The sequence below is a fragment of the Meriones unguiculatus genome, chromosome 7 (assembly GCF_030254825.1).
Source record: "Meriones unguiculatus strain TT.TT164.6M chromosome 7, Bangor_MerUng_6.1, whole genome shotgun sequence".
NCBI lineage: Eukaryota > Metazoa > Chordata > Mammalia > Rodentia > Muridae > Meriones > Meriones unguiculatus.
The window spans coordinates 2,439,377-2,461,827 of NC_083355.1; the positions used below are offsets into that span (position 1 = coordinate 2,439,377).

General features: G+C 59.2%; 1 protein-coding gene and 2 long non-coding RNA genes across 10 annotated transcripts in view; 2 read left to right on the forward strand and 1 right to left on the reverse strand.

Moving 5' to 3' along the window:
* The window catches only part of Bahcc1 (BAH domain and coiled-coil containing 1), a 57,103-nt gene extending 49,306 nt beyond the window's left edge, over nucleotides 1-7,797 (reverse strand). For 6 of the 7 annotated variants that reach the window (XR_009592663.1, XM_021637384.2, XM_060386266.1 and 3 more), the window contains exons 1-2: nucleotides 7,610-7,797; nucleotides 3,770-4,161 (exon numbers count right to left, since the gene is read on the reverse strand). Coding sequence is in view for 6 of the 7 variants with exons in the window: in XM_021637384.2 (XP_021493059.1) it covers nucleotides 3,770-3,938 (169 nt within the window). In the remaining variant the exon portion in view is untranslated. Of the gene's footprint in view, nucleotides 1-3,769; nucleotides 4,174-7,609 lie in introns of those variants that run through there. The other variant, XM_060386265.1, reaches the window with a different exon arrangement.
* Nucleotides 1,901-3,004, forward strand: LOC132655083 (uncharacterized). Its single transcript, XR_009592666.1, has 2 exons — nucleotides 1,901-2,154; nucleotides 2,562-3,004. It is a non-coding gene; the product is annotated as an uncharacterized LOC132655083 (long non-coding RNA).
* A 1,500-nt stretch (nucleotides 7,798-9,297) lies between the features above and the next one.
* On the forward strand, nucleotides 9,298-22,210 carry LOC132655081 (uncharacterized). Of its 2 annotated transcripts, XR_009592661.1 has the most exons (3): nucleotides 9,298-16,568; nucleotides 16,805-16,856; nucleotides 17,054-22,210. It is a non-coding gene; the product is annotated as an uncharacterized LOC132655081 (long non-coding RNA). The 2 variants fall into 2 exon arrangements; XR_009592662.1 differs by lacking the exon at nucleotides 16,805-16,856.
* The last annotated feature ends 241 nt before the right edge of the window (nucleotides 22,211-22,451 follow it).

Here is a 22,451-nt window from a genome sequence, read left to right on the forward strand (position 1 = left end):
GAGGCAGATTTCTAAGAATAACTGGGTAGTGTTTGGGGGTGCGGTATTTTCCGGGGGAGACGCACTCTCTGCACTGCGCCACTCCTGCCTCAGCCACCAATGTGCCCTATTGCTCACGTGACCTGGCTATTCCAATGGAGAACTAGGTGGTTCCCCGTAGGAAGATCAGACATGGTGGCAGCACAGGCCCCACCAAGGGGGAAAAAAAAACCCACATTCCAAAAACAGCTTTGGTGGAGCGGGTGCGGCTGCCACAGCCGGCCCGTCTATGCAGCCGCCAGATTCCCGGATTCCCGCGGCTCCACTGGGCACAGCGGCAGCTTTGATGTCTAGCCCTGTCACTTACGGAGCGGGATGGGTAGAGGCTCGGAAAGTAACTCTTTTCACACCTACTTAATGTTGGTAACTGCTGCAGAGACGCTCCATCGTGCCGTAGAGTTAATGAGGTATTTACGAAAATGTATTTTTTTCTTTACAAAAAAAAAAAAAAAAGAAGAAGAAGAAAGAAAAGAAAAAACATGATGGGAGGGACACCTTGGATGGGGTCTTTTTTTTTTCACACAGGAAATTGTCTTTTTATTTATTTATTTTTAAATCTCTGAGGCTAGGCGGAGTTTGGGTGGTTTATTGTTTTATTTTACTTTAGAGACTGGTCACCGAAAGCTCCTTCGACAGGAAATAGGTTGGCAGTCTTTCCTCCAGAAAGGGCCTGCCTCAATCCCCTGAAGCTGCAGCCAAGACACATGACTGCTCAGGCCAAGCTAAGTCGCGTCCCAAAGCCAAAGGGGGTGGAGAAGGGTCCAGAGAGAGAGGATTCACACTGCGAGGTGAAACAGCCCCTCCGTGGAGCCCCAGCCCTAGGGGGGACTCTAGGAGGACAGGGCAGGAGCTGACCCCGCCGGAAGGGGGGAGGGGCGCACGAGCTCACAGCTCTCTCCTGATTAAACCGTTCCCGGGGAGAGGAGAGAGCCCCAAGTAACTCCAGGCAGCAACACGAGGAGAAAGCCTACATTAGTTCATGTTGATTTCCCTTTTTTGTGTGTTCCCCATCCCTGGATTTCACAGCTTTGCCTCCGGACCATCTGTATTAAAGACAAAATCTAACACTGCACTAAAAATAATGGTTCCAAACATTTTAATTGCACCTCTCAGGGACAAGGTTGAGGGAGCAGCACTTTACCACACACCCTACAGCTCGAATATAAAGCTACTAGCACTTTCATTTTTGGAAAACAATGGGAGAAGCCCTGGAGCCCGGTATCTGCCCTTAGGGTCCCGCAAGCTGACACCATTATGCACCAGGTGGGAATGACGCCGGGCAGGAAGTGGAGAGACCCCAGCCCAGCCTGGCCAGGCAGGTGGGGGCGTCGTACAGGGAGCCATTCCTGGGAGCCGAGGGCTGCGGCCTGGATGTCTGCATCCTACCCATACACACGCAAGAACCTTCCTAGCAATTTTGCTCTCAGCTCAGCAGTTGGGGCAGGGAGGGGCAGGCTGGACCACTGCAGCCTCAGCTGTGGGCCGCGGCCATACACAGAGAGGGACAGAGTGCGAGAAGGTAGGCATTTGGAAACCTGCACACAAAATCCAAAGACAAATTCCTTAACTTCACCCCACCTTTTTCTCCTAAATGAGGACCTGCACAGACACAAACTAGAATACAGGGATCTTGAGTATAATTCCTGTTTAAAAATACATTGTAGCAGGATTCTAAAAACGAATAGAAACCCAGCCTACCCCGGCTCTTAGCAATTGCAGAAAGCCTCCAGCCCCACACAGCCCAGCCAGGCTTCACATCACAACCACAGCCCAGCATCTCCAAACACAATAGGCTCCTCTGGTCCCCAAGGAGATAGAAACTGGGCTTTCAGAAGCAGGAGACACACGGCCCTCAGAACTGAGAGAGGGAGGCCTCTAGGGTCCCAGCGCATCAGGAAGCAGGAAGAGTGTGGGGTCACAGGCTAGGACTTGGTAGTTTCTCACAGCTCTCTATGGCCCACAGTCCACGAACCACGTGGTCCAAGTTAGCATGAGCAAGACAAAGGTCCAGGACACCTCACCACACTCCCACCTGCCTGGGCATTACCTAGGTCTGGAAATACCGGGAAAAGGAGGAAATGGCTGCTGATCAAGAGCTGGCTGGGCTGTGGGAGGGTGAGTGGGGTCAGGAGGCAGCGGTGACCTGAATTGATGGAGAACTGGGGTTGGCCAAGCTGCCCCCAGGGGGCACGGCCCTAGCCAGCCTAGGCACCACTGTGGAACCTGCTCTGGGCAGCACTGTGAGCTGACAGGCCGAAGGGCAAGCAGGCTTCCTCCCAGTCCTTCAACCCTGCACAGACTCCTCAGCCCGCCTCCAGGAGCTGAGGCTGGTGTGGAAGCTGGGCTCTGTCCCTGCTGCCGCCAGCACCATGTCAAAGCCCTCCCTCGCTGCCCAGTGGGCCGCAGATGAGTGGGCAGCATCTAGGGGCAGTGTCAGGAATAGACAATAACCGCAGGGATATTGGGAAAATATATTCTAAAATCACCAATTGCTCAGTCGAGTACTTTTCTTTCTCTTTCAGTTATAAATCTAGCAGAGAAAAAAAAATGGAGAGAAAGAAGAAAGAGAGCGGCCCACGCTGGGAAAAGAAAAGCGCAGCCTTCCCGAAGCTCCAGCTGGAAAGGCGAGCGGGCAGTGCGGCACTGAGCCCGCCGGAGGCTGGCCGCTCCAGCCCAGGCTACTCATTCAGACTAACCCGTGCTGCGGGAGCTGGGGGCTCTTTAGCAATTAAGCAATCTCAAGTTTTCTTTCTTTCTTTTTTTTTAAGAAACCGTGTTTCTTTTCTTTTTGACTGCCTTCCCTTCCAACATTTTTCCTTCATTTTCCCTCCTTGCCATCCGTTTTAATCCACACACTAATTGTAATCCCATTAAAGCCGATATAATTTTATTAGTATTCACGGTTCATCAAGCTAATAATAATAACTGTTACTGCCAAACTGAAAAATAAAAGCAGCAAATAATATTTCTGGTGTTTATAATAGACTGTAAACAAAAGCCAGCCGACCTGCGAGGGTGACCCGCAGGTCCATCGCGCAGTCCCTCAGGCTTTCCCAGCTCCGCCCACGCTGGCCAGTGACTTCCCCGCCAGCTGTGGGCTTCGCTCCAGAGACTGGGTCAGTGCTAGCAAGGACAGACCCTCGGGGAGGGGGCACGACGGGGCCGCAGCGCGGGAGAGAACCGGGACGCTCAGAGCAGCCCAGGCTGGCTCCTCCGAGGCCGCAGCGCGCGGACTCGCCTGCACCGAAATCCCGGGTTCCCGCGCTGCGGGAGGCGCGCTCGCACCGGCCGCGCTGACTCCGGCCGGATAGCGGCGGCACTTGTTAAAGCTCACGCATCCCCTGCAAACCCATTCTCGCCCTGACACTTCTCGGCTTTATATAGAAACTGGGCTTTCTCGTCTTACGCCAGCATTCCCAGCTCCCCGGGCGCACGCCGCTCTAATCCGCCGGCCGGCGCGCCCCGGCCCCCTCCCCAGGCGCCCGGCCGCGCAGACGGCGCCCCCGTGGCTCGGGCGCCGAGCGTCCCAGCGCGGTGGCGCGGACCCCGGAGGAGGCTCCGCGGAACCCACTCCTGCAGGGAAGGCGGGGGCGCGGCCGGGCCGGAGCTCGGAGCGCCGCCCGCCCTCGGGCTCCCGTGCGCGAGGCGGGGTGGCCGGACCGGCGTCCGGGGCCGGCGGGGCGCGGAGTGCAGGCACGGCCCCGGCGCTCCCGCCCTCCCCCGCACTGACCTGCGTGCGAAGCCATCGGCAGCGGCGACGGGAAGTACTTCCCCGGCTGGAAAGGCGCGGCCGGCTGCGCGGCGGGCCCGGCGGGGGCGAGGCGCGCGGCGCCGCGGTGGCCCAGGCTTCCGCGCTCCGACAGCAGATGCGGCGGCGGCGCGAAGTCTCGGCCATCCATGCCGGGCCCCGGCCCCGGCCCGCCGCCGCCGCCTCCTCCGGCAAGCAGCGCGGCCGGGGCCCGGGGGCGGCTCGGGGCGCGGGCGGCGCGCGGGCGGCGCGCGGGCGGCGGCGGCGGGGGGCTCCGGGGGCGCGAGCGGCGGGGCCGGTCAGCACGCCGGCGGCCCGGGCTTCTCGGCGGGCGGCCGCGCTCCGGGCCGGCGGCCGCCGTGCAGGTCCATGGTCTGCGGAGGCAAGCAGAAGACACTCGGTAACTAGGCGCTCCTCTCCCGGGGGTCCCGCCCCTCCCCGCGCGCCCACCGCGGCGGCCTCCCGCCCGGACGCGGGGCCGGGGGCGCCCGAAGGACTTCCCGCCGCCCGGGCCGGCGCGCTGGGTCGCTGGAACCGCCCTGCACGCGGGGCCGCGGGCGCACACGCACCGTCCGAGCCGCGCTCGGCCCGCAGCAGCCAGAAGCGAGCCGGGCGCGCTGCGCGCAGCCTCCCCTTCTGGTCCCCGAGAGTCCCCGCGGCGAAGGCGCCGTTGCGAAGAGGCTGCTGGCTCCGCTGGGTGATAAAAACCCAAATCTGCGAAGCCATCACGCACACTCGCACGCGCGCGCGCACACACACTCACACACTCACTCACAACGCACACCCTCTCCCCTCCCCCGCTGCCCAAAGGTGTCTCGGAGGAAAAAGCCCGGGGTCCACGCTCCCCCACCCCACCCCCGCCGGTCGTTCTGAGGTCCAGCTTTTACTGCATTCCGCTTAACCGAATAACCATGCTAATTAAGCGAGTAATTTTATTGATTGTAACTCAAGAGTTTTTTTTTAAATAACCTTCCTTTTCTCCTCTCTCCCATCCCCCCCATGCGTCTTTCAGTCCATTCTTTTGAATGTCGTCCCCCACTCAGCCCCGGTGGGATCGGCCCCCACCCCCCAGCATTGTGTCTCAACCCCAGCCTGGCGTCCCGGAGCCCCCGGCGCCCCTCGACCGCCACCGCCATCACCTGGCCCGCTACGCCGCAGTGGCCGGCCTGCCGTCCCCGAGCCCGGAGCTTCCCGGTGAGGCTGAACAATCACCCCGCCCCCCAATCAAATTCGCCCAGGATCTTCCTCTGCGGATTGGGGGCTTGGGGGGAGGGGGCTCAGAGAGTCAGAAATTGTTTTCTCTCGGCCTCCCAAATCGGCCACGACGTTTCTCCGCTCGGCGCCTGCCCCGGATCACCTAGCCGAGGCCGGTCTCCGCGTGGCAGGCAGCCCGGCCCGCAGGGAAGGAGCACACGCGAGCGCGGCGCAGCCTCCTCCTGCCGCGGGTCCCAGCAGACCCTGGTCTTCCGTCCCCATCTCGGGCAGGGCCGGCTTAAATGACCCTCCCCTCGATTTCTGCCCACCCCCTCCCGTCGCGAAACGTCCACTCCCGGGCGAAATCGGACACAATTTCAAACTCTGAGAGGGGCAACCGAGCCAGCGAAACAAACTGCCCAGCACCACGCACGCGCGACCGAAGCCGCCCAGACCTCCTCCTCTGAGAACACTTCTCTCCTTATTTCCGAAACACGCATTGTTTTAATGCGGGGCCTCGGTTCCAGTGGGAAGGAGCTACTCTTAATTGTGACCTTTGCACAGAAAATCAAAATCTTTTTTTTAAGCCGTCCCACCGTGACAACAAAGCGATTAAGATGTTTTCTATTTCGTAAATACCATCTTAAATTGCTATATTTTATGCTCCGGGTTCTACGTTGTCTTATTTGCACACTATTTTGTGTCTGATTTAATCTATAACCGAAAACATAATGTATTAAGTGAACACATATTTGCTCAGCTGATAAGCTTTTTTAATATTTATTCGGAGAATTTTGCATAGTAAATAATCGGGACTACACAAAGACTCCTCTTTGTGTTCAAACCGCATACAAAGGGGCTTGGGTCTCTCTTCCCTCTGGGGAGCTTCACTCTCCCCGGGTCCAACAAACAACTCGCTTCTCCACCGCGCGGGCCTGCTCGGCCACCGCCAGGGCAAGGAAGGCGCAGGCCAGGCCTGGGCGCTGCGGGCGCCGGGGTCAGGGAGGGGCCGCCCGGAGAGGCGAGGGGCCGGCGCGCCCCTGCCCAGGCCGGCGCCTGGCGAGCCGCGGAGGGCGCCGAGCAGGACAAAGGGAAAGCAGGAAGGGGAGGGAGGTCAGGGACCTGCGGCTTCAAAGGCGCCGAGCGCCGGCGTGGCCCGGGGCTGAGCGCGCGGGGCGGCCTGGGCTCCGGGAGCCGCGGGCTTCGCTCCCGGCCCGCGCCCCAGGAAGGCGCTTCAGAGCGGAGCGAAGCGGGGCGCCGGCGGTTCTCGGGACGCGGGCTCGGCGCCCGCAGTGGCCTCGTCCCCGCGCCGCCCGCCGGCCCGGGGCCTCTCCCCAGCCCGCCGCCCGCGCCGCCCGCTCCGGGCCCGGCGAGGGCTGCCGCGCCCCCGGCTCCGCTCGCGCCCCGGCCGGGAAGGCCGGCTCCGTCCGCGGCGAGGAGGGCCGAGGCTGAGCTGCGGCCGCCCGCCGCGTCCCCGGCCCCGAGGACCGGGCGCCGCGACGGCCCCGGGCAGCGGCGGCCGCGAGGAAACAGAGGGCGGCGGCGGCCGCGGAGCCCGGGAAGCCTCCCCGGCGGCTGGGCGTGACCCCGGCCGCGCTGCCCCGGAGGCTGGCCAGCTGCGGAGCCCCGGGCCCCCACGGTCCGCTTTGTTCCAGATCCTGCCTCTGGGGCCGGCCCTGGGCGCCTTTGTCCCCGGGCGGGCCGAGCCGGGGCCGTGGGCTCCCTCCGCTCCGGGTTCCCGCGCGGGTGGGCGCCGCGGGGCCTGCAAGGCCGGGCCGCGGCGGGGAGCGCGCCAGCGGCCCCGGCGTCGCCGCACAACCCGCTCCCAGCGAAACCGCCCCCCCCCCTCCCGAGAGCGCCGGCCACGGGCCGCGCGGGCCCCGCTCCGGGACGCGCACCGGCCCGGAGCATGCCACGCGGGTCGCGGCCCGAGCCAGCGCGCCTCCGAGGAGCCCCGCGAATCGCCCGCAGCTCGGCCCCCTCCTCCACCCCACTCCCCCACCAGAAGACAGAGAAAGGGAATGTTCCGAAAAGACTCGCCGGTGCGAGCGAAGCCGGATCGCCCGCCCGCCCCTCTCCCCGTCCTCTCACGGAGGCCGGGAAGCAGAGGCCGCGGCCGCCCAGAGCCGCCGGGCGGGGTCCGAGCCACCTCGCTGGGGGAGGGGAGTGGGATGGGGGAGCAAATAACTGGGGTTCGCTCGTGGCTCCGCTGGAGCCGGGCTCCCAGTGCCGGCCCGCTCGGGGCTGCCCGCGGGGCTGCTCCGGACGAAGCCCGGCGGCCTCTGTCCCGTCTCGATAATTTATTTTTAATGCGGGGTGTCGATCGGGACAACAAGCGCTCGGAGCAAAGCAAGGACGCATTACGGGGGGAATTTTAAAGCGATCGATACATTTCTCAGAGAAAAAAAAATATATCGTACTCACATCTTTTCTTTAAAAAAGAAAAAAAAAAGCCTTTCAACATCATAACGGATTTTAAAAGGGAAGAGCTCTTATTTCTTAACATCACAATCCTGAATTTCTCTTGCAAAAAAAAAAAAAATGTAAATCCCCAAAAACCGAAATAAAATAACAAAATAATAAAAATACAAAAAAAATGTAAAAATGAAAGCAATTTCAGTTACTTACTGGAGGCTGTTTCCTGGATACAAGTGAGTGCAATACAATTAAATCAGTAAATGTGACTTTGGTTTGTATTCCTATTGGTATTTTCAATGTGCTGACTGTTGCACTGTGAGTGCTCGGCTTCCACAACAACGACTCTAGCGAGCCCATCCAGAGCGGCTCTCAAACCTGCAGCCCGGCGCGGCGAGCCACGGGCCCTGCATACTAATAAGCTGGTGCGGCTCAGCCCGGAGCAGCGGCGCGCGGATTGGCCGCGCGGGCCTCCGCGGCCCCGAGCTCGTGCCACTCACTCCGCGTAAACAGGCCTCCCAATAGGCTGGCGCCGCGCCAGGGAGCTGCCAATCAGGGAGCCGCGGGGCTACTACCGCGCCCGATGGCGCCTAATTCAAGCCGGGCGACTGCGCAGCTGCTCTGCGCAGATCCTGCCGCTGAATGGGAAGGTGGCGGCGCGGGCGGGCGCGCGGCCGGGGCGCCGGGGCCTCCGCGGCCTCCGGTTTGCCAGCGCTACCCTTTGGGGATCGTTTTTATCCGCTTGCGGGTCTGATGGCGCGGAACAAAAGCCAGGACCAGCCCACGCCGCCGAGCGCCCGGGGCCCGTGTGCAGGTGGCGGGACCCGGGGCGGGCGGGCGGGACCCGGGGCGGGCGGGCGGGACCCGGGGCGGGCGGGCGGGCTGCCCCGCCGGAGCCCCCCGGAGCCCCGCTCCACCGCCCTCCGCCACGGCGGCGGCGCACCAACAATCGACAGGAAAAATCGAGGCTCTGTTACCAAGAGTAGGATTTACCCTTTCTCCCTCTCAGCCTCTGGATCGTAACATCTTCACTTGGTAATTCTAGGGTGGTTGTCGCGGCGTGAACGCCGCGCTCCAGCGCCTCCCGGCGCCTGCCCCTGCGTATTCGCGAAACGTCCGCTACAATGGGAAACCGCCTCTAAGCCATCCCGTCGCGGTCGGCGCTCAAACCACCTTCCGAAACGCTCGGCAAGCACGCCTCGCGCCCAGACTTCGGGTGCCGGCCCGCATGTTATTTACTCTCAAGGAGGAGAGGTGATTTCTTAGTGGCGACGACTTCAGAGTCTGATTCTCCATGTGTGGGGTGGGATTTCAGCAGACGCCAAGCGGCGCAGCCCGGCTCCTCCGGGCCTCTCCGGCCTCCCGCCGGCGCGGGCAGGAAGGAGTTAAGCCCGAGCCGGCCGCCTCCCCGCTCTCTCCGCCCCCCTCACCCCCGCGGAACCGCCCCGATTGGTTGGCACGCCGCCAGCGGGCTGTCCATCACGAAGTGTAAACAAGGCGCTGATTGGCTGTTATCCAGTCCGCACCGGGCCTCCTGAAAAAAGCAATTACTGGCTCCGCGGTTTCAAGGCTGCCCAAGGCTGCTTGATGAAAGGAGATAAACCGGGGACCGTTTCCAGGATCCCCGCGGGCCGACCCAGGCGGCTCCGGAGCCGAGGTGCGGCGGAGAGCCCGGGGATCAAAGGCGTCTGAAGAGAAAGGGGAAGCGGGCGCGCTGCCGGGCCGGCCTGGCCCCCCGCGGGCCGCGCTGACCCGGGCGGCGGGCGGGGACTCCGAGATCGCTCGCCCGCCCGCCGGGGACGGGGCCGCGGCCGGCGCCCGCTGCAGGTAAGCCTGGCCCTCCGCCGGCCGCGCCGGGGCTCGGGGCGCGCGGGCCGCGGGGGCAGGGACCCCGAGCCAGCCCGCGGTGGCCGCTGCCGCCGGGGCGCGGGCCGCGGGGAGGCGCCGCTCCCGGAGCTCCGGTTACCGTAGGCGACCGGGCCGGCCTATGCGGGGTGGGCGCCGGCGGGGTCGGCGCGGCGGGACCCGACGGCGAGCGCCGACCCGGCCGGGCCTGAGCCGCGCCGCCCCCGTCCCGCCCGGCGGCAGCGGTTTCCCGCTTCGCGCGCACGCGGAGCAGCTTCCCGGCTCGGGAGAACGGCTGCAGGCACCGGGGCGCGGGCACCCCTCTTCCCGGTCGGCGCGGGCACACACACACCCCCTTGCAAGCCGCAGATTTTCTGAGCATTTAAGGTATTCTTCCCGCATCCATTCAACCTCCTTCTCCGAGAGAAAGAGAAAGAGAGCGTTAAGATTAAGGGAAAAATAACTGCACCCTGCAGAGACAGCAGCGAGGGGACCCGGACCGGCGCGGGGGAGGGGCGCGCAGACGGCCCCCCCGCCCCCCATCCTGCGTAGCCTGGGTCGCCTCGGCCAGGCCGGAAAGACCCCAGGGCCTCGGATCTAGCCCCTCCTCGGCGGATGGAGACCAGCAAAAAGGCCGCGCAGTCACCCAGCCGCACTCTGAAAAGCCGGTGTCTAGACATGAGAACCAGAGTTGTCTTTTCCTCCTCGAGCTGCTTTAGAATCCGGGGATCGGCATCTCCGGGCCCCTAAAAGTTGGGCATGAGGATTTGTCTCCAAGACCCGCCATGTGCTTCCCCTCGTTCTGTGTCGTAGCCCTGAGAGGATCCCCAGGTGTGAAAGGCCTTGGCTCCTTGCTGTCTCGCTCCCACCTCTGTGTCCTCTCTCACCCCAGCGTTCCCTTAAGTCTAGTGGCTTTTTTTTTTCCTCCTTCTCTCAATACTGTTTCAAAATAGTTGTTACAGCAAATAGCTGCCGACGCGCCTCTGGATGCCACCAGAGGCTGGCAGCTGCCCAGCGCGGGCGCACAGCCCCCGGCAGTTCCCTGAGACCAAAATAAGCTCCCGTGTTCCTCTCACAGGGCTCGGCCTCCCGGGCGGGCCCGGGCATGTCTGGCTGGGCTCGCTATCTGCTCCGAGCAAACCATCCTGGTTTCCGACTTGACTTCCTGCTGTCCGAAACTAACAAATGTTTTTAATTTTAGAAGTCCATGGCGTGAGGATCAGGGTCCTTCCAGAGCAGCAGTTCCCAAGCCTCCTGATGCTCTGACCCTCCAACACAGTCCGTCATGTGGCGGTGACCCCAACCATAAGATTATTTTCGTTGCTGCTGCTTAACTGTAATTTTGCTGCTGTTCTGAATTATAATTTAAATATTTTTGGAGATAGAGGTTTGCCAAAGGGGTCATGGCCAATAGGTTGAGAACTGCTGGATCTAGGTGGGACGGACTGGTGAGGGTTAGAGGGGAGAGGAGACAGGATTATAAGCCATAGCTGAGTCTCTGCTGAAGTTTTACAGAATTGTAGCTTATGAAGGCTGCAGCCACAGACGGACGGCCGCTGGCCCAGAGCACAATCGCCCCGGAGGCATGGGCACCTCCACAGCCTGGCAGACACCTTCACGGTTTCCTCTCAGCTAGGGATGCCCCACATGGCCAGCTGTGCCACTCACATCACACTTGACCAAGCAATAGCACGTGTGCCAGGGAACACTTCTGCCGCTCTGAGTGTGTGCTCACTCTACATGCGTGTTCCGTGGGCTCACACATCTTGTGTGTATGCCCCAAAACAAGCACATATGTGAGTCTCGTGTCCCAGTAACCATGTTCACGTGTATATAAAAGGGCAAGTGCTCGCCTGGCTTCTCCTTGGATCTCCTGGTCCTCCTGCGGAAGGAGAGCGCTGACTGCCGTGAGTTTTGCTGACCATATTCACACTCAGGCCGTGGGTACAGGCATGCGGGCACACATAAAAATAAATAAACGTAATTTAAAAAGACAGTTTGGATCTCACAACACTGAAACTCATCGCACAGGCACAGGCACTCTTAATTACAACGACTGAACTGTAGTGGAGCAACCCATTACCCACAGACCCTGGTGCCTTCTCCAGCGCTAGCGCCTGCCCTGCCAGGCTGGAGGCAGGCCTGGGCCTCCCAGCTCCCAGATGACCCAGAGCCTACTGTGTGAACTCACTGAATAAATAATCACTTTTTAATACGGGGGGGGGGTGTATCTCCAGTTACATAAAATTGTAAATGCCTACTTGGGCCCGAGAACAGTGGCACGGCGCTGCACGGCGCTGTGGGGTAATTGTGTGTTGGGTGTCTCCATTGTTCCCTGGGCCATTAGTCAAAGGGCAAATTAGAAACAATTTCTTGACGACAAAAAAAAAAAGAGACTTAATTCTTCCCACCAGAAGTGAGAGGGACAGGTCCAGGGGCCAGGCCCACGCTGCAGCCTGTGAGCAGCAGCCCTGGGCCTGCAGGGAGGGGACCCAGCAGGAGCAGGAGCAGGCTTTCCACCTGGCCGGAACAATAGCGTGCAGGTTGGATGGTGCTGGGGAAGGCCAGGCCGGAAAGACTGGGCAGGGGCTGATGTCCTCCCTCCGTCCAGAATTGGGATCTGACAGGCTAGCTGGGACATTTACATGTTACCTAGCCGCCTCCTCAAAGGGCTAAAACCCAAAAGCTGCCCCATGGAACTTGTTGGGAAAGGAAGTCCCGATCTCTGATCTTCGTGGCAGGGTCTTTCCAGGAGCACCACCGAGGCCCTGGAAGGAGTACTGTGCAGAAAAATCTGAGTGTGGCCACGGGCTCGGGTTCTCTGAGCCTGGAAGTAGGGGCAGTCCTCTCTTAGATGGGACTTCTGGCTTTGAGACGTGAGATTTGTGCACAGGCTTGATTGGAAGGGAGTGGGGGTGCCCCATCACAAAGTAAACAGACGTCTCCCCTAAAGACCAGAACTTTCAGACAGCCCGTTTCTTTAGTGGGCACAGACTTGGGGGAAGGGTGCTGTACTGCTCTCGGGGTATGCCAGTCCTCAGCTCCTGCCCCTCCTAACTGGAGTCTGGGCTGAGGCCCAGGTAAGGGGCAAAACGCAGAAGCAGGAAAGGAAAGACTGCAGTGTGCTAGGAGCCCTCTGTTCTCCACACACCTCTGGAGGCCTGGCTGTGCCCCTAGCCAGCACCCTTCCCAAGGCATTTCTCAGACACAGCTCCAAACCAAGCCTGGAGCTTTGCTGAGCTGAAGCTGGCTCAAACGGGAGAGACCCCTGTGGGAGGCACAGGTTTTCCCTTCAAGGCCAGAGACAGCTCTTAAGACCTGCTTCTGAGTTTTTAAAGAGCAAGGAGAGAAGCTCAGAGCACTTTGAAGTCAGATAAACAGCTTCCCCAGCCAGGGACGCTTCCTCCCAGGGAGGTTTAAATTCTGTTGTTGCTGATTTCCTCCAACCAGGTCAGGAGGCTGCCCAGCCCCCTCCCTGCGCAGGAAAGGTGCTTGTTAAACACAGTCGTAATTTGTGGCTAAATATAGCCCAGTGTGTTCACACGGAAAGCATAATTCAGAGGGCTCGTTGCATGAGGTTATCAGTGAGGAGAGCCATCTGGGTTAAATTAAAGTGATTTTCATAAAGGGCAGAAGCATCTATTGCCAGGCTTCTCCCAGCCCTTTCACTAGTGATAGTGCAGAATTGGCACTAAAGAGGGTTGGGGAAGGTGGGAGACGCCCTGGACCCCGGGACTGAAGAGGCAGTTTCCTGGGCCTGAGCCTGTCCAGCCTCCCAGTTGTGCTGAGGCTGGATGTGGCTTTCCTGCCAAGCCTGGGAAGGTTCTAGGGACCTGGCTTTGGGGTCCCCCCTACATAAGGAGTGGTTGGGTTTTTTGTAAAGCTGATCCACATAGCCCTCAGCCTTGGCAGTAAGGACATGCTCTCTACCCGCTCACCCCCACAATCGTAGGACCCCAGGAGAGAAAGTTGGGATAGTCAGGCAGACTGTCAAGGATGGGTCAGGGCGACTGAAGTGACCTGCTCAGGAGCAACAAACTGGTCAGTCTGTGTATTCCTTCCAGGTACATCCCTAAAGCACAGCTGGCTTCAGGCCTCGAGGACACCTGCTTCCGCGGCTGGCTGTACCCGGCCTGGCTTTGAGGGACGTCTGGGGGCTGCATGATTACAGACCTCAGCTGTGTGCAGATGTGCGCACACAGGTCAGGCGGCAGGGCACGCCTGGTCTCGCCACCCTAGGAAAGCGATGCAGGCTGGTGTCCAGCTTTGCTGACCTCTAGACCCAGGGCTTGCAGGGTCTGCAGCCCCCAGCCTTCGCCAGGCCACCCTGTTCCTTTGAAACCCGCGTACTGGGAAAGCCAGCTTGGGCTAGACCCTGCCACCACCATTGCTGTCCCACAGGCCATGCCCTAGCCATAGAACACTCTTGTCCCTCCCTGGGAAGAAACCAGTAAAGTGAGACACACATTGCACCTTCTCCCTAATTTCTGGGGAGATGTGAGCCCCTGGCCTGGTTACCTGCAATGTTTATAAACCAAATAAAACGTCACTCAGAGTTCCCACTGAGCAGCAGGGCCTAAGACAAAGCTCTGTCTCCTCAAGCCTGGAGGCGACTGGCCCACCTACTGCTGGCTCCTGGCCGAGTGTGGCTTGGCCACCACTTCTTTTGTTAACAGGACAGTTGATCCATTAAATTAAAAATCAGTCAATACATCCATTTTTTTCCTGGCCTATATGAATACATAGTCCACCCTAATTCTTAGGCAGCAATAACAGCTGAGGTGCTAAGTCCCCCACCGAGGGAGGTTTCCACAAGTGGCCCTGCAGGGAGACTCCCCGGGGACAGCCTCTTCACCAGAAGCCGGGATGGCCTGAGAAACCTGCCCTGGCGCCAGCACTGAGCACTGCGGTTCTCCGCTCCGTTTCCAGCACGCTCCGCTCCAGCAGGCGCTGAAAGGCGGTTGCAGAGCTGTGTGCCTTACCCTGCACGTCCCTGAGTCAGACCCAGTGCCCCTGGGAATCCCACAGACGGCCATTGGCTGCCTCCCTGTGCGCCGGAGCCTGGAAGCACAGGCACAACTGGGGGACAGGGTCGTCTTCCCACCGGGTTTTTAAGTAGTAGGGTTTTCAGACACAAACAGAAAAGGCCTCCTGAGGTGGCGGCAAAAAATCAAAGCCTCCACATCCAAGCCAGAAACAAAAGCTCTTTGGAAGCCACGGCGGGAGTGCATTGCCGATTCCGTGGAGCTAGCTGCCCGGACCCGCATCCGGAGAAGGCTTGGGCAGGGCGGGCGTCCCCACCTGCTCGGCGCAGTCCCTGAGAGGAGGATGGTGGCCGGAGGCACCATAACCACAAATTTATGGCCTGGGTGACGCGCTTTCCTCTCCCACAATGGGGCCTGGTGACATTAAACAGAAAATTGATGAGGGGAGCGAAATCTAATCTCTTTCTCTTCCACGCCGGCTCTTGGAGCTTTTCGGGGAGGGCTTGGGGCGGGAGGGAGAAAGTGGCTGCCTGGAGTTCAGAGCTCCTGCCGGAGGCTTCTTTCCACCCGGGTTCTCAGCACAGACAGGCTGGGGGACCGCCACACTTAGCGGCCTACCTCCTCACAGCTGCATTCCTGGCGGGATCTCGGAGCCAGGCACCTGAGTGTAGTGTGCTTGGAGCCACCAGAACCGTGGAACACCTCCCCTCCCAAGCCCCAGCTCCCAACACCCCATCCGAGGACAGCACCCCACCCCCACGGTGGCCACGGTCGCCCACTCCCCTCCCACGCATGGTCGCCTTTTGACACAGAACTGTGCTCCTTAAAGGAGCCGTCCTTCTAGCCTTTGTCAGCGTGTCTAGGTCACTCCAAGAGGAAGCCAGGACAATGCCCTAGGGGCTGGGCCTGAAGCCCACTGGGCCTACCTGCCCTGGGCCACGCGTTACCTCCAAGCTCGTGGTTCCCACTTGGGCTGTGCTGGCACAGCTGGCTGAGGTCTGGCTTTCAGTGAGAGCGGCCCTGGACTCCAGGGCAAGGCCTGAGCCAACTCATGCCTTGCTTGCCTCCCTGACCTGTATGAGAACGTGAGTGTCACATTCTGCATCCGCAAGCAGCCTCTAGACTTGTCAGGAGCCACCCTGGGAGAGGAGGAGGGTGCCCACTTCCCGGTCACCGAATCTGCACCCAGGACCTGGATATGCCTTCCCTGGGTTCTTCCACAGAAGAGGACAGGGATCAGCGGGCCCTGGGTCCTGATGCTCATGGGGTTCCCCCTTTGGCCTTGAGAAGAGCTCTCTGGGGGCAGCTCCCCTGAAGGCTGCATCAAGCACTTGTCTTAGTCTGAGGGAGAGCTAATGTACAGAAAGGGCTGGAAGCTGGTTCCAAAGGCCGGGCTGGCCCGAAACCAGCACGGTTACATTTAACAGGCTGGAAGTGAACCTCTACTCTTGGGTTCAAAAATCAGTTGTAAAAATGCAGGCAGCTTCCCGCTGTGGACAGGAGGGGCCAACCGCAGCTGCTGCAGCATTCAGGCAGGGCACACACACACACACACACACACACACAGGCCCATTCCCAGACACATGCTTGCGAGTACACACACAGTGCTCCCTTGCTCGCTCGCTCGCTCTCTCTCTCTCTCTCTCACACACACACACACACACACACACATACGTATGTGCCTATTCCCAGTCCGCCCCCTTGTGAATTTCCCTGAGTGCCTGCAGCTGAGCCTGGCCCCAAGGGTGGGGGCTCCCAGGATGTCTGGCCCACTGGGGGAGGGGACACAGCTGGGGACAGCAGAGAATGGGGTCCTTGTGCCGCTGTCATCAGGCCCAGGGCTTGGATGAACACGGCTTTGTCCGAACCCACACCCCGTGGGGACCACGGGACCAGAGGCTCAGTGGACCTCAGAACAAGAGCTGCCTGCTTTTGGCTTTTTGGCCTTGGGTAACTCTTGAGCGGATACTGGCTGCACAGTCTTCCCAGCCGTGGGGGGGGGGGGCAGGCAGGAGAGATGAAAATCCAGCTTGAAGTCCAAGGTCTGAAACAATATTAAAATGAAGCTTTCCCTTAAGATGACCACAGCCAGCCGTGGAGATAGAAGGTGTCCAGATGAAGGAGCCTGGTCAGGGCCAGGGGGGTTACTCAGCCCCTGTCAGATTTCAGGTGCAGCTGTCAACAGAAAACCAGTCTGATCTGGCTAGAGTGTGGAGCAAGCATACATTGGAATTCTTGGTTGTTCAGAGAAAGACCCCCCTTCCTGGCACTGAGCAGACAGGCCAGGCCTCAGTCTTGAAAAAGAACTCACTGCGGAGAGCCTCCCGCTGACTCCAGGGCAGGTGGGTGTGGACTTCCGGGAGGAAGATCTTTCGGAGGCCTGGTTTAAAAAGTGGGGTCCTCCCTGCAGTGCTACTGAAGGGTTAGAGTCACGGTGCTGGCACTGGGAACTCTCCTGGGTCAACAGTCCAAGGCCCCAGATGCCAGGGTAATGGAAGGATGGGTGAATTTGATTTTATGGATAATTTTTCATATTTCTCTAAGTCCTCTTGAAATGCTTTTATTTTGTAACCAAAAGCAAATGCCACCTCAGGAAATGTGCAGGCCTGGAAGTCAGTGACTTACTAAAGGTGGGTCCAATGCCTTTGCTATATGCCTGGGGAGCCCCATGCGGTCCCATGCCTGCAGCCTCATCTTTGCCCCAAAGGCCCCCCAAGGGACTAAATTTGCTCCCAGCACAGAGAGCAGGCTTGCAGGGGAGAAGCAGACCAACCCTTTTCCTGCTCCCCGGTGGGCAGCTGGTGACGGCGTTGTTTTCTGAGCACAGGGAGATCTCAGCAAGGGCGAGGCCCCTCACCGTGAACCTGGGAGAGCAACATGAAGATATGCCTGCTGAGACCAAAAAGGTGCCAGGTTCCCGCCATCTGGGGACTTTGGTGCCTGCTCTTTCAAGCTCGGGCTGGCCTCTGTCAGAGCTTCAGAGGTGAGGAGCCGTCCCAGCCAGTACCTGCCGGATGCTGTGGGCCTTGGCAAGGCCTGGGTCCCTTCCACAGGCCCCTGCACCCTGTGGTCGAACCCATGTTCTGCCCCTCTGTCTCATGCAGGCCCTGTGACTGGTGATAGTTTGGCCCCAACCATTCCCCAGGTGGGGACCCGGTAGGATCTTTGTCAGAGGTGGTGGGAGGTGACCTGGTGTGGCCTGAAGTGTCTACAGAATAGGCCGATTGTCAAAACACCAGGAAGGACAGTCAGGTTTGGAATGTAAGGAAGCAGCGAGGGACAGGTGAGAGAACATAGGTCCCACGGCCACCCTCCGCTGGCCACGGGGCAGTGCCAGACGCAGCAAGGCCCCGTCCCTCTTGGCAATGATTTCATGGGACCACTGGAGGCCCAGCACACAGGAAGGACGGAGCCAAGGCTCGCATCCATGAAGCCACTTGGGGACACAGGAGACATGGACAGACGTGAGCTAAGGTCACAGCCCTGGGAACCCTGAGCAGTGAGCTGCACCTGTGTGGCCTGGACATGGGCTCAGGATCTAACACCGACTCGGGGAGCCCTGGGTAGTCCGGAGGAGAGCCCTGGGGTTGCATTGAGTGGAGCATTGTGCCACAAAGCAGACCCCAAAGTGCAAGTTGGGGCCTGGACGGGTTCTTCGCGCACTTGCTGGCCACCACATCCCCTTTTATGGCAGGATAAGCAGGGTGCTGGGGAGGGCCGGGCTCTAGGGGAACAGGACTGGGCATTGGGTGGGGCCGTCCCTCAGGAGAGGGAGAAGATAAGTGTCCTGCCCTGGTGATCCTGCCGTTCCCTCCTGCCTGATAGCTCGCATCATTAGTAAACCTCAGGTCCGAAGTTCAAAGGCTGGGGTGGGAAATTGGAAACAGAAAAGCGTCTCGTGTAGGGAAGCAGGTGGCCGGTCCCACACAGGGAAGGGCAGAGAGGCATGTGTGAGTGGAGAGCAGGCCTGCCCCACCGTGTCTTCAGCTGCCTTGGCCACCCCACACCTGTGACCTTGCCCCTCCACCTTGGCCCCGGAAACAAGAGTGCGGCAGAGATACTTCCTCTTCTGAAGCCCCTGTGACCCAGCCATCCTGGAGGCAGCCCCTCAGTGTCTCCAGTCACACAGGGGGACGAGGCTGTGACTTGCTCGTGCACACAGTGTGCAGAGAGGCAGAGCCCAGGTCTGCAGGGAACTGGCTGGGAGAAGAGGGTTTCTCACTCATCCTCCCTGTCTGAGCCATCCACTGGGGTTAAAGGAACATGGTAATAGGCCTTCACCAACGTGGGGAGCCATGCTCCTCATGCTCTTTCTTGCAGCTTTTTTCTTGGTAAGAACAACCATCCTGCCAGGCGTGGTGGCACACGCCTTTTGTCCCAGCACTGAGAGACAGAGGCAGGCAGATCTTTGAGTACCAGGCCAGCCTGGTCTATAAAGCAAGTTCCAGGACTGCCAGGGCTACATAGAAAACCCTGCCTCAAACAAAGAAACAAACAAGAACCATCATCTTGTCTCCTTCTGGGGCATGACCCCTCCTCTGTGGTCAGGCGCTTGCCTGCTTCCCAGCTCCTGGCCAGACTTGGCCCTCTGACCACCAGTGTCTAAGGCTCTTTAGAGCCATAGGCAGCATTAGTAGGGGTACAGCTGTCTGAGACTCCTGCTCAGCAGCGAGAGAAAGGCTGGAATTATTGCTGTTATTTTGAGGCTGGTTCTCACACTATAACTCAGACCAGCCTCCAATCTAAGCAATTCTCCTACCTTTGCCAAAGGCCTAGGAATGCCCAGAGCTAGGGGTGTGAGAGCGTGCATGGGGGGGGGCGTGGGGGCGATGGCCATTGGTCAAGATTGGCTGGCCGTCTCAAGTTTGAGGGGTTTCAGGTAGGCTGGGGAGCCCTGGAGGTTGGGACAGGAACCGATGGACAAAATTGTGGGGGGGGTGCCTCTACATGCTGGGATCACAGGCATGCGCTTTGGAGGCTCCACTAGTGAGTTAAGTGGTGCCCCTCCCACTAAAAAAATAATAAAGGAGAGAAAGAAAAGCCAGAGGCAGAGGTCATTGGAGCCAGTGCCTGGCTTTAAGTGCAAAAGGGTCTTTTCATAGGTATATGATCTAAGTATATGGATCTGGTGATGACGGCACTGTGGACTTGAGAGGAGGTAAGGGGGAAACGTGCCGGGTCCTGGGACAAAGGGCGTGGCCGTGTGTCCCTGACCGAGATGGGGCTGTGGGTTTACCCCACGCAGGGAGCGTCCAGCAGCTGGTTAGCCACCGTGGAGGCCTCTAGACCTGCTCCAGCGGGTGGGAGGGTGGGAGTCAGTCCAGGCAAGGTCTGGAAGGTGTGAGCAGTTCCAGCCGGCTCCTCCCCGCTGAAAGGGTACGGGGCAGCCTCCTTCCACACATTTCCACAAGTCAGCCTTTGGCTTGGGTGAACGCTGCATTTTCTGTGGAAAGCCGTCTTGAGGACACGTGCCCGCTCGGTGCCTTCGTCAGGGGCCCTCCACTCAGGCAGCCGGTAGACAGGGTGTCACTCTTCTGGGCTACAAAGATGGCGGCTGAGGCTCGGCTGTAGACGGCAGAGGGCGCTGGCCAGGTTCCACTCGACCTTGCCGGCGCGGCCCCTACTCTCCCTGCTCTTGAATTACCACCTCTCGGTGGGCATGCTGGCCTCCCCTCGTGACCCAGTTCCTGGGAGGCTGATACAACGGGGCATAGATTCAAGGCCAGCTTAGCCCATTAAAACAAGTTCCAGCCAGGGCTGTGGGACTCTGGTGTGAGCCTCTGCCTCCGGCAGAGAACCCCCACCCTTTTCTTGCCTGGGTGAAACGAGACACCGACAGTGACTTTCCTTTTGGTTCTGGATAGAAGTCCAGAGCCTGATGGGCTTCCAGAAGCTGGCGATCAGAGCGGCCTTCCGAGGCCCTTCCCACCGCCTCCTGTCCACCGCAGGGTGTAGAGAAACTGACTTCTGTGAACATGTGGAGGATTACGAGGTCCAAAGAGGAAGTGTCTTCCTCCCCGCCGCACGGCCTGTGCGGGACGCAGGCTTTGCTTTTGCTTCCTTCATAGCTGTGCGTGGGGCTGGAGGCCCGGCCAAGCCATGCAATGTCTGGCCTCAAGCCCCAGCCTTGACAGCCTGATGACTGTGGGATAAGCTGCATCTATTTAATTAACTGATATTTACTCATTTACATTGGTATTGATTAGTTTTGTACAGTTTTATATGTACACACATATTCTGGTCACTCCCTCCTTTATGCCATCTTTTATATCCCTGTCAGCCCTTCCCCCCATCCCTACCAGTCCAGTTTGAGATAGGGTTTCCTGGTGTAAGCCAGGCTGGCCTTCAGTTCACAGACATCCTCCTGCCTCTGCCTTTGGAATTAAAGACACGCACCAACACACCTGCCATGTTTAATTTTTGAAGAAGGTTTCCATGTACTACAGACTGGCCTCAAACTTGCTACATAACTGAGGATGGCCTTGAACTTCTGACCTTCCTGCTTCTCCCTCCCAGGCAGGCGTGTGCCACACACACTGTTTATGTAGTCTTGGGGCTGAACCGGTGTTGGAGTACATGCAGGCAAGCCCTCTGCCACTTCATCAGCTCCTATAAATAAACTATGTAGCCTGAACCCTGCATAGGCCAGGCTGACCTGGAACTGGCTGTGTAGCCCAGGCTGGCCCAGAACCTGCCTCAGTCTCCCACATGTTGAGACTACAGAGGTGAGCCGCCATGACCAGCTACCAGTACTGCGCGTTGGCAGCGTCTGGTGGAAGCACAGCTCCTAGCCGCACTTCTACCTCTGGAGGAGGTTGTGGGGTTCTGAACCCCTGGAAGGGAAGTGGGGGTGCTGTTGACAGAGAATCAGAGCCCAGGGGCCTGGCAGAGCGAACGCGTGACCAGAGGCAGCCCTGCTCTGCGGAGAGAGGGTTGAAGGAGGGAAGAGGAAGCCCTGGATCTGAGGCGGGCTGGGAGCGGCCAGCTTCCAGCCGAGGAAAGCAAAGATCCCACGCCCTCCTGAAACCCCGAGAGTGTGGAGGAACGTCCCTGGGGCTTCCAGGAGGACCCAATCCTCCGCACAAATGGACTCGGGCTTTCAGCGCCCGCAGCGCTGAGGCGGTAAATGTGTCCTGTGGGGCTGGAGCTGGTAAGTTCATTCTTATTTGGTCACATAAGCTTTTGTTTGACTTCTGGATTACCCTGGGGTTCTCTGGACAGACATGACTAACAGGAGCTGTGCCCACACCTGTGTTGATGTCCACACAAAGAGGCTTGTTAACAGGACCTGTCCTGTGCGATTACAGAGTCGGTAAGTTCGGTGGCACCGCGAAGCGGATGGTGCCCTGTCTCCCAGCTCGGGGAGACTGGCAGGACCAGCATCTTTGTCCTGCGTGCTTCTTTCGTCAACTGACTGGATGAGGCCCACCCCACCAGGAAGGGCGGGCTTCTGCGCTCAGTCCACACGGACATACCCTCGAAGGCACAGCCGGAGTCAGTGTCGGCCCAGTCCAGCTAACACAGAAGGTGAGCCATCGCCTAGTGACTGTGCTAGGAGTGGAAGCCGGGTGCCTGCCAGCCATCGGAATTTGTAGAAGTTGCCAAATGCCACCTGGCAGTGGCCACCCTGCTTCGTGCTCTCACTGTTTCCTGGCTGCGATGACTCAGAACTGTCTTTCTTAGCTTTTCTAGAGAGGCTGGCCATTTGCTCACCTGCATATGAGCCATTTTGGTGCTTTTGGGGCCTGAAAAATGGCTGCTTTGTGGTTTTCTTACTGATTTGTAAGAGTTTTTGGGCTGGGTGTGGTGATGCACGCCTTTGATCCCAGCACTCAGGGAGGCAGGGGCTAGGGGGTTGCTGTGAGTTCAAGGCCAGCCTGGTGTACAAAGCAAGTCCAGGACAGCCCTGTCTTTAAAAAAGAGAAACCCTGTCTTTAAAAAAAAAAGATAAAAAAAAGATTCCATACCCAATGTATGGATGCAATATCTTGACCCAGCATTTCTGTCTTTTTATCAAGATACACAAGAGGTCGGAAGGGGTATGCGGCCCACCTTGTCACTCTCCTAATGGCGCCTCCAAGTTCTTAATGTTTTCCCTGACCTGTGGTGCAAGGGATCAAACTTGGGGCCTTGTACATTGTTAGTGAGTGTTCTCCTACGGAGCTATACTACTAACACTTAAAAGAAAATTATCATGAGGCCTAGAGAGATGGCTCAGCAGTTAA